General features: G+C 42.8%; 1 protein-coding gene across 1 annotated transcript in view; it reads right to left on the reverse strand.

The window, feature by feature from the left end:
- Positions 1–18,778, reverse strand: part of TSTD2 (thiosulfate sulfurtransferase like domain containing 2) — a 529,591-nt gene that overhangs the window by 149,075 nt on the left and 361,738 nt on the right. The window contains exon 7 of the mRNA XM_044060999.1: positions 15,182–15,340. Coding sequence (XP_043916934.1) covers positions 15,182–15,340 — 159 coding nt within the window. The remainder of the gene's footprint in view (positions 1–15,181; positions 15,341–18,778) is intronic.

Genomic DNA, 18,778 nt, shown 5'->3' on the forward strand with positions numbered 1-18,778 from the left:
TACATATTCACCTTTTAACTTATGTATCCCAAAGCTCAACTTCTTTTGTAGACATGCCTTATCTGTAACACGTAATTAGTTTACCCAATTTCAGGTCATCTGCATATAGACTGTAGAACACCTCGGATGAAAAAGTTAAGTCTGAAAGATACAATCTCGGAAACCCTGATTGTAACCAAGGATTTCACCTATCCACTTGATGTATGATACCTGCCATGTCCTATTTGAAAGCCATACAGCTATCCATTTTATCAACAGTACATCAATACCTAGTTGTTCTAATTTACTGATCAGTGTTTGGTGCATGACCCTGTCAAATGCTGAAGTTAAATCTATATATATTACATCGCAGCACAATTTTTCATTCACAGCTGTTATTATATTGTTATAGATCTATTACCACCTGTTCTATTTTCAACATATGTATGCTGACAGGTCCCCTTCGAATGGTCACCATTTCACAATGTCAACATTCATATGGCCGAGACCATATGATCGACATTTGAAATGTCGACCATGGGGAACCGGCATCTCCCTACAGTGCGGAATGGAAAGATTTCCACTTCCGCACTGTAGTGTGATCTCGGAGATGGTATATTTAAGTTCCAGGGGTGGGGGGTGGAGGGCGGAGCACCCCACAGGGGGGGGGTGCAGGGAGGTGAAGCCCCCTGCTAGCAGCGTTAAAAAGAAGTTATGTTCTTACCATAACATTCCATGTGGAGTGTTCATCTCGCCTTTGTTCTTACACATGGGTTCGGAGCCGATCCTCGGCTCCGAGTCGGCCGCATAGCAAAGCTTTGCATCTTAGAGAAGCTCGAGACCAGGCTATATCCCACAATCCTCCCTGCCATTACTCAGATCTAGTTTGCAAGCAAACCAGACCAACCATAAACCTCAGGTGCTAAGGCTACACACAGCCACAAAAAATCAGAGACACTATCTCACTGACAAATTAACTAAAGGGTAGCGAAATATACCCCATGAGGTAAGAGACAATATACCCGGAAGAGGTTAAGGCATGTGGACCAGACTCTAGTCCTACTGCTCTTCCAAACACGTGAGGGAGGGAAGGAGGAATGTAAGAACAAAGGCAAGATGAACACTCCACATGGAACGTTATGGTAAGAACATAACTTCTTTATGTGAGAGTGTTCAATCTCGCCGTTTGTTCTTACACACGGGTAGCGTCCCTAGCTCCGTCACCCCGAGTGACTCATGGAAGAACGTTCCTAAGCACAGTGGAACCAAAGGATGTCCTGTCTTTGGAGGCTTTGTCAACCCTATAATGAGCGATGAAAGTATGTGGTATAGACCACGTGGCTGCTGCACAAATCGTGTCCAATGGCAGACGAGCTGCATGAGCCAAGGAAGTAGAAACGGATCTAGTAGAATGGCCCTTAGGTTTGGTGGGCAAGGCCTGATTCGACTTAGAATATACAAAAGCTATACAATCAGTAAGCCATTTAGAAAGTGTACGTTTTGTAACTGCCTTTTTATTGTCTGCAAACATGACAAAAAGTTGATCTGTTTTTCTGTAATCTTTAGTCCTGTCCAAATAAAATCTTAGCTGTCTGTGGACATCTAACTTGTGCAGCATATATATTCCAACTTGCTGGTATGGTTTTTGAAAAAGGTAGGGAGTTCAATGGACTGATTAATATTTATGACAGAACATACCTTAGGAAGGAAAGACGGGTTTGTTCGTAAGGAAACTCTATCTGGGTGGAAAATTAAGTAAGGTGGTTTGACTGATAGTGCTTGCAGCTCTGAAACTCTTCGAGCTGAAGTAACAGCTACAAGAAAAAGTGTCTTCCACGACAAAAACTTCAGGAGGCAAGAAGAGGCTGGTTCGAAGGGTGGCAACATTAGTTGCAACAGTAACAAATTCAAATTCCATGGGAATAAAGGGTCTCTGACGGGCGGTCGAAGATGGAAGGAACCTTTCATAAAAGCCTTACAAAGCCTGTGGGACATAATAGAAGAACCGTCCTCACCAACATGGAAGTTGGATATGGCCGCCAACTGTACTCTTAGTGTGGAAGTAGAGGCTCCTTTGTGAAAAAGGATGGATAGAAATTCTAGAACTTTATGTAAAGGAGCTACCAGGGGGTCCAAGTGTTGGCTAGATGCCCAGTACACAAAGCGTTTCCATTTACTCCTGTAGAGTTTTGTAGTGGAAGCCTTATGAGAGGCAACCAAAATGCATTGAACTGCCGGAGAAAGTAGATCAGACCTGGCTAGGCAGGGAAGTGGAGCAGCCAAGCTGCTAGTTTGAGGGATAGAAGAGACGGGTGAGGAACTCCCGACGAATGTGTCAGTAGATCTGGTACTGGGTCCAGGATCCACGGTTCCTCTGTTTGATGGGCTCGAAGAAAGGGGAACCATATCTGTCGAGGCCAGAATGGGGCTATGAATATAATTGTCCTTTCCAGGTTCCTGGCTTTCTGAAGAAATTTGGGAATCAAGGGGGTAGGTGGAAATGCATATAGGAGACCCGGGGCCAATCGTGTATCAGTGTGTCCCTGGGGACATCCCCTGGAGGGTAGAAGGGCAAAATAGCTTCTGCATTTGGTATTCATCGGGGAGGCAAATAGATCGCAGCAAGGCTGGCCCCATCTGCGGAAAATTCTTTCCGCCACCTGTAGCTTGAGGGACCACTCGTGAGGTAACAGGATGGCTCTGCTCAACCTGTCCGCAATGACGTTGGATGACCCCGGGATGTGCATTGCTATCAGAAAGCGACCCGTGGACTCTGCCCATTGCCAAATTCTCATGGCCTCTCTGCATAATGGGTAAGATCTGGTTCCCCCCTGTTTGTTTATGTACCAGACTACAGACATGCTGTCTGTCTGAACTGCTACTGTTCCTAGAGGTAGAAGGGTTTGAAAGTGTTGCAACACCAGGAACACCGCCCTCATTTCCAGACCATTTATGTGCAGGTTGTACTCCATGTTGGACCATTCCCCTTGGACTGTTCTTCCCTGAAATAGTCCCCCCCACCCTATCAGGGAAGCGTCCGTGGTTATCGTGGCCATCGGATTCGGTAGAACAAATGGACGACCCATAGTGAGATCCTGACTGTACACCCACCATGAGAGGTCTCGCTTGCAAGAATCTGTTATCAGAATCTCGTGCTCTAGGGGTAACTGCTGGAACGACCACTGCATGAACAGCAGCCATTGGAGGAGCCTCATGTGCAATCTCCCCATAGGAACTGCAATCAGGGATGCTGCCATGAGTCCCAAAACCTTCAACACTAGTTTGGCCGGGGCTTTCCTGCTTTGCAGTAGAAGAAGAACCTGTTCCTTGAGGGATGAAGCCCTTATTGGAGGGAGCTTTACCAGTGTTAAGCGCGTATCTAGGTCTGCTCCGATGAATGAAATATGCTGTGAGGGCAGTAAGGCAGATTTTTCGAAGTTTATGGAAATCCCTAGGTGGGAACAAAGGTTGACTGTATAGTCTCTGGCTTGTATGAGGCGACGCTCGGTGGTGGCGGTGAGGAGCCAGTCGTCCAGATAGGGAAACACCCAGAATCCTAGACATCTCAAGTGAGACGCTACCACTGCCATGCATTTGGTGAATACCCTGGGGGCTGAGGTGAGCCCAAAGGGCAGGGCTCGAAATTGAAAGTGACTGGCTCCCAGCTGGAAGCGCAGTTGATCTCTGGACGGTCTGGCCATCTTGATGTGGTAGTACGCGTCCTTGAGATCTATCGAGCATATCCAGTCGTCCTTCTGCAAAAATGGAAGGATCGATTGAAGCGTGACCATCTGGAACCTTTCCTTCTTCACGAAGGTATTGAGATTGCTGACATCCAAAATCGGTCTCCAGTCCCCTGTCTTTTTTGGAACTAAAAAGAACCTTGAGTAAGTTCCGGATCCTTTTTGGTTTGCCGGGACTGGCTGAATGACTCTTTTCGAGCAGCTTTGAAATTTCTATTGCTGCTGGGCCTCGCAGATGGGGTGGCACATCTGGAAACCTTCTTTGTTGGGGTGGAGTTGACATGAAGGGGATTTTGTATCCTCTGGTTACAATGCTTTTTACCCAAGAGTCTGAGGTGTGAGTTAGCCAGGCCTGTGGGTATAAAGCCAAGCGACCCCCAACTACCTCCAGAGCAGGACAGTCGGGCCCCTGTTCAGGAGTGCTGGAAAGGCTTACCAGGGATAGGATCCCTGTCGCCTTGGTTCTGCGGACCCCCTCTGCCGCTGGGGCGACGTCTTCCATTTCTGCCCCCCCCCTCTGCCTCTGGGGGGGGTCACTCTGTGTGGCCTGGAAAGATCCCTGAGTTTTACGGAACCACATTTTTCCGCCTCGTTGCCCTTTGGGGTACGGTCTAGATGGAGCGGAAAAACGGACTCCGACAGCAGACAGAGTCTTTCCTTCTTGCTCACACCGAGTTAGTGTCTCTTTCACTTTGGGCCCAAAAAGAGTGGCACCATCAAAGGGGCGTGAAGGAAGACTTGAAGGCTTCCGCAAATGAGCACAGCCGCATCCAGGATTGTCTTCGTAGAGCAATCGCTGAAGCTGCGGCTCTACTCGATCCTTCAGCCGCATACGAGATGAGCCTCATGGATGAGTTCACTATGGAGGTAAGGGTGTTAAGCTGTGCTGTTACCTTATCTGAAACAGCAGCATCTGTGTTACCCTGGAGGGTATCTCTCAGCTCCTTGATGAGATCCCTCTGTAGACGTGTAAAGTGTGTCAAATAGTTTAGCAAACGCATGGAAAAAGTCGCTGAACTAAAAACGCGCTTCCCATATCTGTCCATAGTCCTAGAATCCTTATTAGGAGGATGAACAGAAGAGGAAGACTCAGACATCTCCTTTTTAGTGGCTGCAGCCACCACCATAGCGTCAACCGGGACTCCTTTGGTGAGATAAGTCTTGTCCTGGGGAGCGGTGATAAACTTGCTTGATTTTCGAGGGACCGGTTCCACTGTGTCCGGTGTCTCCCACGCCCTTCGAGCAATTAAATCCATTAATTCATCGAAGGGCGGAGTAACCCAGGAGGAAGAAGGTTGAGCACCAAATGCCTTCAGCAACACTGACTCGTCCTCAGTGGGGGCTAGGGACTGCCAATCACCCCTCTGTTTTAAAATCTCCAAGATGTCCGCAAATGAGACATCCTCAGAGGGGGATTTTGGGGACCCCTCTGCCTCATCCAAGTCAGTGTCAGATGTTAGAGATTCCTGTGGGGAATCCAAGTGCCTCCTCTTGCACAGTCTTTTCCTCGGAACCTCATCGGAGGGGGCTTCCGGTGAGGCCTCCGAGGAACAGGGGGCACCCTCTGGGGGTGGCTGAGGCAATGGTGCTCTACGCTTTGGATGTGTCATGGGAACAGAAACAGAGAGCGGCTCCTTAGGGGAGGGAGGAGACGCCTCCGATGAAGTGGTTGTCTGTGTAGACAAAACTTTCCTCATAAGGTCAAAAACCCCTGAACCTCGGGCCGAGGACTCCTCCGGTTCCAAAGAACATGGAAGAATCCCAGACATGGGGCCCGTGGGCCTCGACCCCGAGGACGGAGCCAAGCCAATCTGCGCCGAGGCCCAGAGGCCCCAAGAGGGAGAGTTGGCACCGAAAGGTCGGTACGACTCTTGGTCCCGGAACCGAGGAGAGATCGTTGACTCCGCGACTCACCTATAGGTTCCGAAGGAGTCGAAGTCAATGGTGTCAATCATGCAATGGATGGTTTCGGCACCGAGGGCTCCATTATCATCGGCTCATCCTCTCCCGGCTCCGAAGACTGGATGGGTCTCGAAGGAGGACCTGTTGGAGATAAAGGAAGGCCTTCTAGTTTCAACACCAATTGGGAGGAAACTGCAATCAACTTGGAAAGGGCCGTGTTCTCCATAAGTTTCTGCATGACATGATCCACATCTGTATCGGATAACGGTCTGGAAGATCGGGTCGAAGGGGCAGAAGATGGCACCGACCGAAGAATGGAAGGTGGCGGTAGCTCCGACACCAGTACCAAGACCTGGGGCTCAGTGAAAGCTAAACGTTCGACGCTCGGCCCCGTAGTCTGTGGAACCGGCGAACGAACTTTCGAAGATGAACTCGGAGTCGATGACATGGGCTCCGACATCTTCGACCCCTTCAAGGACTTAGAGGCCTGGTCCGACTTGTCCAAAGCCTCTTGGAAAGCAGGCTTAAGAAGTCCCCTATCTATAAGTTTCCTGCGTCTATCTGCCATGACCCTCCCACTGAAGGAATGGCATATAGAGCAATCCTCTTGCAAGTAGAGAGGGCCAAGACAGTAGACGCAGGAAGTGTGGTTGTCAGTGATGGACATTTTCTGCCCACACTGACATCTTTTAAAACCGGATTTGGCTTTTTCAGACATAACCAGCAGTAAGACACTTTTACTGTGAAAAAGTTTAAACACTAGCTATAAGTATAACAAAAAAAATATATATATATATATATATATATATTACCTATGAAAAAATGACAGGACTAACTACAATAACACACACACACACTATAGTATGATCAAAAACTAAATTCCCAATAACTATAAGAACTTTTTAAGTAAAAATATATAACCATCTTATCTGAATATAACAAAATTTTCTCTGGTCCGAGCTCTCGTTGATGTGATCCGTTGCAGCGGCAAACTAGATCTGAGTAATGGCAGGGAGGATTGTGGGATATAGCCTGGTCTCGAGCTTCTCTAAGATGCAAAGCTTTGCTATGCGGCCGACTCGGAGCTGAGGATCGGCTCCGAACCCGTGTGTAAGAACAAACGGCGAGATTGAACACTCTCACATGGTAAGTTACTTTTTTTGTTTTTTATGTTTTACTTGTATGGTCGACATTTCAAATGTCGATCATATGGTCTCGGCCATATGAATTTCGACATTATGAAATGTCGACCATATCAAGTAGACCCATGCTGACATATGGTTTCAAGTCACAACCTATCCAGTTCTGACAATAGCTTATCCAACATTACCTTCTCCATTATTTTTCCACAACAGGAAAGTAGACTTAAGGGTCTATATGACTCTGGGTTTGTCCTGCTTCCCTTTCCCTTAACGACATGTTTAATAAGTGCATGTCTCCAATTGTGAGGAATCTCCCCACATTTATATGGCCTAGTAAATAATAAGATATATTGGCACTGTGAGTTCTTGCTGCAGTGTTTTCAGGTCATTATTACTAATTCAGTCTTCTCTCTGCACTTTGTTTGGATCCAGTATGCGTATTTTTTTTCAGTGTAATCTGATTCCAGTATCTTAGGTTACCCAGATGTCACTAAGACAACTTATCACCCCCTTTGTGGAGCCAAACTGTTTTGCATAAGATTTTGTAAATATATGTATAATCCGTTGTGTCTAAGAATAAATTGTAGAATGTGCACACAGTTTATCAATTTGTATGTCTTTACTCCTTCCACATTTTGTAAACCTTTAAAAAGGTTTTCTACTATGCTCAATAGCTTTATATAAATTTCCTTCAAATTTTTCTTGATCTTGTCTCACATTATGCTTAATTTGTTTGTCAGGCTCGTTTATTTCAGTTTTCAGTTGTAGTTTGACTTTTCATCCATTTCTTATTTTTTTTTCTCTCACCTTAATGAGGTATCTTGTTCTTATGGAAATTTATCCCCCTGACGTTGTAACCCAAGATCCTGATGTTAAATATTTTTTTGATTTCTTCCACTCAAATAATTTCTCTTTCAGACCTTTCCACATTCCATCTGCAGTTTTTCCAATGAACACATCACTCCAGTTAGTTATCCAAAACTGTTTTGCTTCCATGTAATATGTAATTAATCTTCTATGCATTGGTTTAGATTTCAGTTTGGCAGAATTATCTAGCAACAAATTAACTTTATAACTCCATGATCACTGCACATCGATGATGGTAAAACTTGACTTGAAGTAACAGTAATTTCTTTAAGGACACAAACAATTTCTAGTATGTTCTAATCCCTGGTTGTTGTTTTTTTCCCTAACAATCTGAAGCAACATATGCTGTGAAACATTTCCTTATTAATGTTGTTGAATCAATATTATTCCAGTCTGTTTCTGGTAAATTTAAGTCCCCGGCTAATATTATTCTTCCCCCCTGTGTTTCATGCAAGAAATGTATGAATTCCTCTAGGTCATGAGCACTTGACTTTGGTGGTCTATACATTCCAACAATTGTTATATGTCCCAGGGTTGTTTTTATTGTCACACACAGTTTATAATACTGGTGTTATCACTGAACATGCAATAATCACAGGTCTTACAATTAGCTTTAATCCCTATCATAACACCTCCACCTGATTTTTTTGTTAGAATGTCTGTTACAGTAAAAACATTTATACCCTGACAGAACTGGTTTCCAGTCACTGTTCTTTAATTATGTTTCACAAACTATAACATCAACCTTTATTATTAATGCTCCTAGCATTAACAACCATCACAGATGCATCAAATGTTGCTATCTGTGAACTGACCTGGCAAAAATATTGCCTAGTGTTTGTCAAATATTGCAAAATATTTGCTGCAAAATTATCTTCCATGATTTTGACAAATGCACACCATCCTGTTTGAACACATACGCCCAAAACTAGGCTTGGATGCTCTACATATTTCCATTTTTTAAAACAGGAGATTTTTTCCATGTACATATTTACCCAAAAAATCTTTTCATTCATGGTGACCTGACTATCATTACTATATGAGATTTGTGAAAAATATGTCCTAACACCAACACAAGCTATACAATCTAAGAGGGCTGTAAGTTCCCTATTAACAGTCAAATAGTCCTTGCGGATGAGATCATTTATAGTTTCATAGTATAGTACTAGGCTATCTGCCCTAGGGCATTTATAAGCCTAGCCAAAGTGTATGTGGCTTTCGCCACCCCATGTAATGATACAAAAGTGTACAATTTCAATTAAATTTAGTTTACTGTGCCTCTATCTACCAATGACACAGAGATGACCCCCCGGGGTAAACCTACGATCACGCATCCATTCGTCCAGATTTCTCTTGAAGAGAGTCAGTGAGGGGCTCTGCCAACTCATATTTCTCTCTCATATTTCTACCAACATTATTATTTACTTATTTTACATCTGTTTACCGGGAAATTCCAACTAGACAAACAGTCCATTTTCAGTAGAAACTCGGGGAGAAAAGCTCCACAAACACTACAAATAAATCGAGAATATACTTCTATGACCAAGAATACATTACAATCAGAATGAGGTGAGGATAAGCTCCTCTTAAAACAATATTACCTGAAGTAGCTAATGAACAACTCAGAATTACATTATGTCAAAAATGCAAGCTTCTCTTAATACAATAAAAACAAAAGTAGCTGATAACTAACTTGGAATAATATAACTTTGTTGGAGAAACAGAATATTTCAGAACACATGATGGGCTATAGTTCCTGAGTATCAGGGACTGCTTTTCAAGGTTGATGAAACAAAGTTTAAGCATGCAGGTAACCAAGTCAGCACATGTACAGGTTACATAAAAAACATTACAAATATCAGCACTTAGAAAAGTGAGTTAAAAAATGGGTAGGTGTGTATTATTTTCCTGGCTTTTTATGTTAGTTGCCATCCTGGGTCAGAACAGGAGCATGTCCAAGAAATAAATAAATGAGTTTTGAGGAGTTTTTTCGAATTCAGTTTACAGGCGGTGTACTTTATGTTTAGGGGCAAGGCATTCCAGGTTTTTGCAATGCAATTAGAGTAAAGGGAGTCCCCAGCAGAGTTCTTACTTCTGGTTATGTTTATTAGTGCTTTGTTCCTGGAACGAAGTAAACGTTTTTTTGAGTAACAATTTAGTAGGTCACTAAGACATGGCGTTTTTTTTTTCTGGTTGGTAAAGAATTTGATGGGCCATTGTAAGTTGGTTAAGGAGTAGCAATTCTAGCCATGAAAGCTCTTAAGAGCTAGACAGTGATGAGATCTGTAAGTTGAGTCAGATGTAAACTTTGCTATTTTATTATAGCAAGAGTTAAGTTTGGCTAAGTCCGTTTTGTTTAGGTTAACAAGTATGTTGTTAGTTGAAGTTATTGTAAATGTTGGGATGGAGTCTATGGATTCTGCGGGATCAAACAGCATTAACTTAGTTTTATTAGGGTTGAGTATAAGCTGTGCATTGGATAGCAAAGATTTCACTGCTGTGAAGGATTACTGAGTTATTTTTTGAAGTTGTTGGAGTGAGGGAGTTGTACAGATTAAGGTGGAGTTGTCGGCATATTATACCAAGGTGGCATGTAGGGTGGCAGTATGGAGGTTGTTATTTTGCCATTTAACAGCCTGTTTTTATCCAGTTAAATAATCCTGGAACCATGCAAGAGTGGAGTGGCTTACATTAAATTAAAAAAAGTGAATTTAAGAGTTTATTATGTGACACAGTGTCAAAGGCGTCTGAAAGATCCAGAAAGATAGCAGAAACAAGAATAAAAACAGATCCATATTTCCTTAAATTCAGGAGCCCCAAGGCTTGCCTCACATCTTCTATTTTTGCTCCTGGCATGCATAACACTATTCGATGTTCCTCTAATAACTGAATCTCCAATTAGAAGAATATCTTTTCTGACCAGATCTGAAGAATCATAATCTTCTAATACATTAATATCTGCTCTATCAATTGTTACAAAGGAATAATCTTCATCACCATTAGTCTTATTAATCTCACTGTTTTCATTGCGTATTAAATTTGCAACCATACAAGTTTCTGGTGTCATTCCAAGAGGATCCAGTGTCTGTCTGCCTGGGATGACATGGTCGACAGGCCTCGATGTTTTGCCAGAGATGGCCTCCACCTGTTACCATTGGGTTTCCAGACCCTGGCCAAGGCTCTCACCTCCCCCATTGTGCCTTTTTTAGGCAATGTCTCAAAGACAAATCTTCCAACATAAAAGTTCTGTCAAAAAGCAAATTGAAGGCCATGCTGCTTAATGCTAGGAGCCTTAACCTTTAAATGCACTCACTGAAGATTCACCTTGCACTGGAAGATGCCGATGTCTGTGTGGTTACTGAAACTTGGTTCAGGGCTGAGGACAGCACCCCTACCTTACCAGGCTATACCTCATTCTACATATTCTGACCCCAAAATGAGGTCAGGAAGAGTAAGGGCGGTGGAGTCTCTATCTCCATTAAGGACAGGCACACTTCCAGACTGGTTTGCCAGCATGATGCACTGGAACTACTCCCAGTACAATTGACAATTGGCAAGGTACCCATCCAAGTTATAGCTAGCTACAGACCCCCCTCAATGACTCAGGATACCCATTTCTTACCTGGATCTATTTGACTCCATTAAGGTACCCCCTAACACCCTGATCCTTGGTGACTTCAACTACCCCACCATAGACTGAGTGAACTATTCCTGCACTAATGCACTCGCTCAACGATTCCTTGACTTCATCAAGTCTAATACACTAAACCAGCTTGTCTCATTCCCCACAAGGGGAGATAATATTCTGGTTCTCACCAACATGGGCAACCACTGCACCACTCCTATAGTATGTTTTTCCCTGGTGAGATCAGATCATCGGACTGTCACATTCGAAGTTTCTATCCCACCCAACCCCCCAACCATAATCATGCTAAAAAAATTCTCAAAAGCTGACTACAACCTCCTAAGGGAGGGTATCTGTAGCTTCACACCACCGGGTACCTCAGAGGATGCAGACAACTATGCTGAACAGTACGCCAATGCAGTATACAAGCACTTGTACAACTGCATGGACTCAGCCATAACCAATAGAACTAAAACCTGCTCCTCAAGGAAACACAAACCTGTTTGGTGGACATCCTCTAACAACAAAAGGAAGAAACTGCTGTTCAAGGGTAAAAAGGAACATATTCCACATTGTAAAAACTCCCTCCTCAGCCTCAACAAGCTGTTCAAGGGTAAAAACGAACATATTCCAAATTGTAAATACTCCCTCCTCAGCCTCAACAAGCAAATTAGATCACTAGTGAAAGCCTCCAAAGCCAAATATGACTCAAAACTAGCCTCTGAAACAAAGGGAAACCACAAAGCCTCCTTCAGTTACGTCAGGAACCTTGATGGCAAAGCCCAGGTTTGTTCCGAATTAGTACTTAACAGTATCACTTACACCAATCCTGCTGACTTAGCCAACCTGCTAGCAGATAGGTTCAAGCGCAAACTTCACCCCCTGTCCCCCCAAAGGCCCTTTCAACATCCCCAATACTTGTCCTGCACCTCACATCTCCATAGATCAAGTGCTAAAGGCCCTATGCAAGGCAAAGAATACAGTTTCCATGGAACCTGATAGTATCCCAGGCTATATTCTGCACCATCTCCACCAAGAACTGGCTTTGCCATTAAGCACCCTATTCTACCACAGCCTAAGTACAGGCTTCATTCCAGCAGAGTGGAGAACTGTCATTGTCATCCCCTTGCACAAAGGTGGTGCCACTACTGACCCTGGAAACTATCGCCCCATTAGCTTGATAAGTCTGATCTGTAAAGCCATGGTGCGTATTATTATGGATCTCATAAACAAGGGAATAGGCAATCTCCAAGCACTTGATCCCACCCAGTTCGGATTCGTCAAGAGCAGATCTTGCCTGTTGAACCTAGTTGATTCTTTGAGATGGTCACTAAGGCCCTGGATGATGGAAAGTCAGTGCATACAGCTTACCTTGACCTGGCCAAGGCCTTTGACACAATCCCCCACTCAGGCATCATCGAAAAGCTAGCACAGCTTTGGGTAAATCTCTCTCTTCATGGTTGCCAACTGGCTCACTGACAGGACTCTCAAAGTCAAAACAGGCACCTCCAACAGCAGACTTGTCACTAGTGGTTCCCCAGGGATCTGTCCTGGGACCCCCACTGTTTGACATCTACTTCTCAGAGGTCCAGGCAAAGACAAAAGGCCAGTGGCTGACCAAGTCGGTGGATGACTGTAAGTTGGGTGCCATCATTGACTCCCCAAATGATGTTAACGTACTGCAAGAGGGTCTCACAACAACTAATGATTGGTGCCAAAGTCATGGCCTCAAGCTAAATGCATAAAAATGTATCATCATAACATTCGGCAAAAACATGGCCCCTACTGATTACCACACCAACTGCAACCCTCTAAGCATACAACCTGTGGTAAGAGACCTGGGCACTCAGGTTGATAACCTCACATTTGACCATCATGTAGTGGGAGTGGTCAGAAAAGCCTTTTACTTGGTTCATCTCATAAGTAAAGGGATTGCATCCAGAAAAAAGGAGGTTATTACCTCTCTATACTCCTCCCTCATTAGACCAATAATTGAGTATAATGCCCCATTTGGTATGTACCTCTCCAAACATCTGCACCAACTGGAAAGGTCACGGAAATACCTCACAAAGAGAATCCTTGGCCTCCAACACCTGTCCTATGCGGACAGGCTCAAATCACTATCACTCTAGTCAGTATCGTACAGATTGCTCAAGGGGTGATCTGTGTCTCGCCTACAAGGCAATCTCGGACCCTGCCCTACTAGAGATGCTCCATATCCGTAAGTCTAACTCCACATGCATTACCCGCATGAAAGGCCTGAATCTTATATGCGACATCAACAAAACTTGCTGGAGAGACAGGTTTGTCTCCCAGAGGTTGCCCCGTCCCTGGAATAGACTTCCCATACATGTCAAACAAAGCACCTCACTGACCCTCTTCAAGTACAATCTTGATGAGTGGATGGGAAACCACAAATTTGTCCCAGGGGTTCCAACTGTGTCCCTCAATGACAGGGATGACAGGTGCTGACTGAGGTTACTTTTTGGGGATAAACTCTTGGCTAGGCTTTCAAGGGCCCCAGGGCCATTATTCTAGTAACTTCCTATGATCCTATAAGCAATATACAACTAAATACTAAAGTAAGTATGGTAAAGTTGGTGTTTTGACCGTACAAGTTCCGAACGTCAGACAAAAGCTGTTAATTCCTTTATGTCTCACTTCTGCTCACTATCACTTGCAGTCACACTGCTTTTTAACATTAAAGACCAATAAATCACAAACCAAAATAAGATTGTTTAGATAAGCTCTGGATTATCCTCTCTGCAGTCTGTGTGAATTTACAGCTGACTAGGCCTCTTGGGGTGGCTAGAGCTTGCCTGTCTAAAACCTATCCCTTTCTAACAACCAACACTGAAAATTAAAGATAAAACAACAAAATATAAATCAAACTAAATCTTCTGGTCTACAAGCTATCCCTTCCTTCCTACAAACAGTGAAAAACAGTGGTAAAAAATAAAATATAAATTCAAATAAAACTTTTCTTACCAGTCAGCTCCACAGTAAATCATTGTTCTTGATGGACTCACATATAGAATAATTAACCCATTACTGTCAGCTCAAAGTAACATCTTATTTCATTCCTCAGACACTGCAAGTTGGAATTCATTTCCAAGATGAGGTAGACTTAGGACTCGCTGACAAGCTTAAGGATGCAGAATTAATACAAAAAAGAAAAAGACAGTGCAGAGCCTTGGCTATGACACTGGAATTTCAGTCCTACACATAGCTGCCTCTCTCAACCTCCACCTGCTGGGAAAACAAATTATGACCTTTCTCTGTATCAATATACTTCTTTCACTTACTGCATCCAGGCTTCAGTGTCTGACCATGCTACTGGATAGAGACTGCCCTACACTAAGCTTCACAGAACTCAATACTCAGTTCTGCTGAGAGACAAGCAAATTAGTCCTTTTTAGACACTTGGCTGCATAATAATAATAAAATGGGCCCACAGAAGACTACCTACAACTGGCATTACCATCTGCAGCCTCACAAAACTATAAACAGTGGTTTCCTAAAGCTGAACAGAATTGAAACAGGTTTTAAAGAACCATTTTCTTTGATGAGGTAGGAATCCCCCACAATCTCCACACAGGAGGCTTTGCCCCAGTAAGGGGCCCTTACATAATCATCATCTCTTCACAACTTGGAGGTAAAGGCTTGCCACCGTTGTCCCCCACAACGTCAATGGAATATTGCCATTCTCACTACTAAGTTTTGAAAAGCAGTTTTATTAGTCTCCAACCCAGTCAGCCTTTGACCAGGGTCATCCACTGCCACAGGTCTTACTGATATGCTTAAACAAGGTAAAGAAAGACTAACTAAGGTACATAACAAAGAAGCAAAATTAATTTAGCATGCACTAGATGATGAAGACACATTTATAAGTACTAACATTTATTTCAATAAAAACTTCCTACCTTAGATTTCAGGTAGGCAGAGCCTCTTTCACAACGGATCCCTCCTGTGCAGTACATCAAAACTTTTTTGTCCTTGAATATCTTCAAATTTTGGTCAACATAGTCTGGAAAGTAGCTGAATTTCCGAATGTCTGGAGCAAGGCAACCTCCAAACTGGCCCTACAAAATATCATAATTTTATACAGGTCAAAACACATTTTCAAAAAAAGGGAAAATCAATCCATGCACTGTGTTCACTAACATATTGTGACACAACAACTGGGTTTTTGCAACCACGTACCCCAAAAACTATATTAATCTCAATGAAATATTTATTTTTATACATCTTGAAATAGTTTTGCTATACTTCTGATTACTTGACACTGTACAACATTTTACTGCTACTTAATGCCTTGTAATAATCCTGTAACATTGCTGTTTAATGCTAATTTATAATGAAAATTGTATAATATGTTGGAGATTTTCTTCCTGGGCCTGTGCTGAAAAAGGGCTCTTCAGCTCAGTCGGACAATCCCGGTCAACAAATGTAAAATAAATAATTCCTTTCAGACAATCAGATTTGCAAATCACAGAACCAGCATTAAAAATGTTGCAGAGGACCACAAAGAAATGTACCTTCTTATTTTACACTATAACACACCTAAACATTCTGGATATATGGCTGTTGGAAAAAAACACAGTAAATGACAACTGACATAAGTGAATAATAAGCCAGATATATTAAATTGCCTCAGAAGTCTTTCTTGAGGTATGAACAATCTTAAATCTCTGTATCTCTGGTCCTCATACTCCTCCCAGACATAAGTACTTCTATAAGATGACTATTTAATTTAGTTAACGTATCAAAATGGTTAAAAAATTATCACTGCGCAAGACAAAAAAAAAATCAAAATTTATAGAACCATATTATACCAGTGCAAACAAGCAATAGGTAAAACTTAAGTAAAACAATGAAATAAAATAAGGATTAAGAAAACTTACATAAACTACAAACAACTCTGTATGTGGGGGTATTATGCAGGCTCTCCTGAAGAGATGGCAATTCATGGATCTCCAAAAGGAGGCTTTCAAGTTACATACCAAATCAAGGAAGGCAGTGAATTCTGAAGGACCAGGATAAATCAGCTAAAATATAGGTTGTCAAAAACTGCAAGCAAGTTTATATGGAGCAGCTAGCAGCCCCGCACCTGGTGACATCAGCAACCTGGACGTAACACAGGGAAATGGAAACTCTGCAAACAGACAGGGCTGAGGATTTGTAATTCTCTGAAGGTAACAAGAATATTAAAAATAGACCTGTTCACCATTGGCAGCCACTGCAGGGCCCATAGCAATGGAGTAATGTGACATGACTAGGAAATTCCAGTCAGCAAAATTCTGCATTCACTGCAATTGTCCCATGTCACCATCTAAAGGTCCAAGATATAACATGTTGCAACAGTATAGGCTGAAAGATACCAGCTCAAGTATCACTGTTATAAGGTCCAATGACAGAATGAGGTTTTAAATCTGGCCAGTATTCTTTACATGAAAGCTAAGATGTCTTGATGACAGCTGATGTGTTCCCCTTCATTGCCACTTTGTCATCAAAAATCACACTCGGACCATGAATGTGAAAAAATAAAATAAAATCTCTTCCCCATACAAGGAATATGGGGTGAGGGGCAGCAGATAAAGGGTTTATAATTATACCTCAAGCAACAGAAAGTCAAAACTTACAATGCTGAAGGAAATGCATTGACACTACAAATGTTAAAGAAGATAAATACCAACCACCTGTGTCTGCCTCCCCCCCTCGGAAACCATGGTAGCACTTGTTTCTGGATATGGAGTGGTAGGGAGTTTTATGATTTGACATTTTGCAAAGGTTTTGTGACTCGGCATTGGGACTTTCTGTGTACTCCTTTTGAGACTGGAAGTTTCCGCTTTCCAATGTTTTAGGTAACAGCAGTAAACCCAAATAAAGATGTGACAACCAGTAGCTTACATGAACATTGCCTCTGTTTTAGCCAGACTGAGCTTTAGCCCAATTGCAGACATCTATACAAGGACAGAGTCCAAGCAACTGTAAGTGGTAAAATCAAACACAAACCAGAGCAAAGAGGCCTAGCTGAATATCAGAATCATAAGACTGATTAAGAAATACCTCTAACATCACATGGTGACAGCATACACAATGTGAACAACATTACCAACATCGAGCTCTGTGATACTCCACTTTCCACTGGGAAAATGCCAGAAGAATTTCCCCATGACATCACCCATTGTGAGCACCCAAAAGATAAGAGGCAAACCAATCAAGCACACAGCTTGTAAAACCACAACACATCTTCAAGCACTCACTGAAAATGCAGTGGCCCACCAGGAACAGAAATGAATGCAGGCAACTGCTCATTACTCCACTTACAAAGATGTCCTAAGTGATGGCATACCACAAGATTATAAATAACATACACTGAAATAAAAAACGCCATATTTAGGATAAAATCTCTACACAAGATAATATTCAAATGCAATAAACTAAAACAAGCACAGATGCTAATTTCTCATCAAAGCCACTCTTTGTGGTGAGCATCTCCTTAACTGAGAGTTAAATAATCAAACAGGTAGACATTGTGTTCTCTTTGCGTGTTGTTTTTCTTTTTCTTTGTGCTTCTTCCCACTGCACCTGTCGACCATTACACCTCCCCCTTATCAGCCATGCTCATTCAATTCCCTATCCTGGGAACTTTGCATTAGGGGTAAGACCTGGCTGGTTAGGCTGTTATAAAAGGCAGACTCAGAAGTGATCTGTGCCCTCATCAGACTCCCAGTAATGGCGGTATATTTACTTAGGCTAAATTCCCTTCACTGTAAGAGGGAAGAGATGACCTGCATCATGAGAGCCCTTTCTGATACAGGTTCATCCTCCTATGCAACTGCAATTAAAGCTACCACTAAAGCAGACTGTTGGCTGAATTGCCATCCCTGGCATCACCTCCTGCAGCATTATCCTTCCTCTAAGGAACTGTGACACTGAAATCTGCAGGATCACCTCCCCTCCCCTGCCATCTCCCATCAATGTCAAGCTCCTAAACTATTAATCTCAGATCATCTGGGTCACAGTCAGCATTTTATCTCTCTATGCCATTAGAGCCAGCTCAGTACCATCTTTTTTAAAAATGCAAATAGAAAATACCTTCGTTTTTTCCATGTTATGTAGGCAAAATCATGCCAGAGAACTGAGAAACGAGTTGCAGTAACAAGTGTCATAAAGGTATATTATACTGTGCTAGCAGTTATGAGATTTCATTCACCCAGTCAAAAGTTCAAATAGTGCAAGTGGCCCAAAAGGTTATTACTGCATAACTTTTGTCCATCCTGGCTCAGGCTCTCTCCGCTCCTCTACCCTACCCCCATTCCCAACCACCCCCACTCTCCCTAAATTTATAGTCACATAGCCACTCCTTTTCCTATCACAAAGACCTCTTCTTCCTTACTCCCCACCCCCTCATTCATTTCTCCATACTCCATAAACTCCCCTTTTACATCCCCTCCCTCAACTTCTTCTCTCTAATCCACTCCCATACCTCTAGCCTCTCAGATCAACTCTTACTT

Source organism: Protopterus annectens, chromosome 2.part0 (assembly GCF_019279795.1).
Source record: "Protopterus annectens isolate FY-2018-M chromosome 2.part0, PAN1.0, whole genome shotgun sequence".
Classification (NCBI taxonomy): domain Eukaryota; kingdom Metazoa; phylum Chordata; order Ceratodontiformes; family Protopteridae; genus Protopterus; species Protopterus annectens.